Source organism: Helobdella robusta (genome assembly GCF_000326865.2).
Source record: "Helobdella robusta unplaced genomic scaffold HELROscaffold_32, whole genome shotgun sequence".
Classification (NCBI taxonomy): Eukaryota; Metazoa; Annelida; class Clitellata; order Rhynchobdellida; family Glossiphoniidae; genus Helobdella; species Helobdella robusta.
The window spans coordinates 366,212-367,088 of NW_008704589.1; the positions used below are offsets into that span (position 1 = coordinate 366,212).

General features: G+C 34.0%; 1 protein-coding gene across 1 annotated transcript in view; it reads right to left on the minus strand.

Annotated features, from left to right (window-relative positions):
• Positions 1 to 653: 653 nt before the first annotated feature.
• The window catches only part of HELRODRAFT_175050 (hypothetical protein), a gene marked incomplete at both ends in the record, with an annotated part of 5,354 nt that continues 5,130 nt past the window's right edge, over positions 654 to 877 (minus strand). Inside the window, one exon of the mRNA XM_009022490.1 lies at positions 654 to 731. Coding sequence (XP_009020738.1) covers positions 654 to 731 — 78 coding nt within the window. The remainder of the gene's footprint in view (positions 732 to 877) is intronic.

Sequence of the window (877 nt, forward strand, 5' to 3'; positions counted from 1 at the left end):
TATCATTTCCGCATCATCATGAACACTGCTATATCATCATCATCATCAACAACAACAACATCATCATCAACAACAAATAATCATCATCTTCTTCATCATCGTCCTCATCTTCATCATATGGATGGTCATCATAATCATGAAAGACTCCACCCAACATTTATGTGTACGTTTGTTTACAGCTTCTGGGAAAACTCAGTGATTCTATAAATAGCAACGTGGTTCGATGCTTTGGCTCGCTAACATGTATAGATCAATACATTGCTGTATGCTTCTTATTCGAGACCCCTTACACTTATATACACAAACACGCATACATACATGCATACATACATGCATACATACATACATATTTAGATACTTACTTATATATACACATACAAATATACGTACACACGTACATATACATAAAAACATGCATGTAAAAACATAAATACATGCATACATATTCAAATAAATAAATACACACATACACACATACATGTTTAATAGAAAAAAAATATTTACATATATATATATATATATATATATATATATACTTATATATATATATATATATATATATAAAATACAGATGTGCGTGTGTGTCTCTATTTGGTTTCTATCGTCATCATCATCAGCAGCAGCAACGCCACCACCATCATTCATCATCATCATCACTTCCTCATCGTAGCGACGCGCTCCTCCATCTTGCCTCCACTGCACACAAGACTCCGATCCCTGCCTGCCATCAGCTGATTACCAATTTCCAAAAAGATCAGCAACTTGATTTGTGCAGAGATTTACACACAAACAAACAATCAGACAACAGAGGATAGAAATGATGGACTGACGATGAAAATAAAAGAATGAAAGAAAGTTGCACGCACTTTAGATCGTG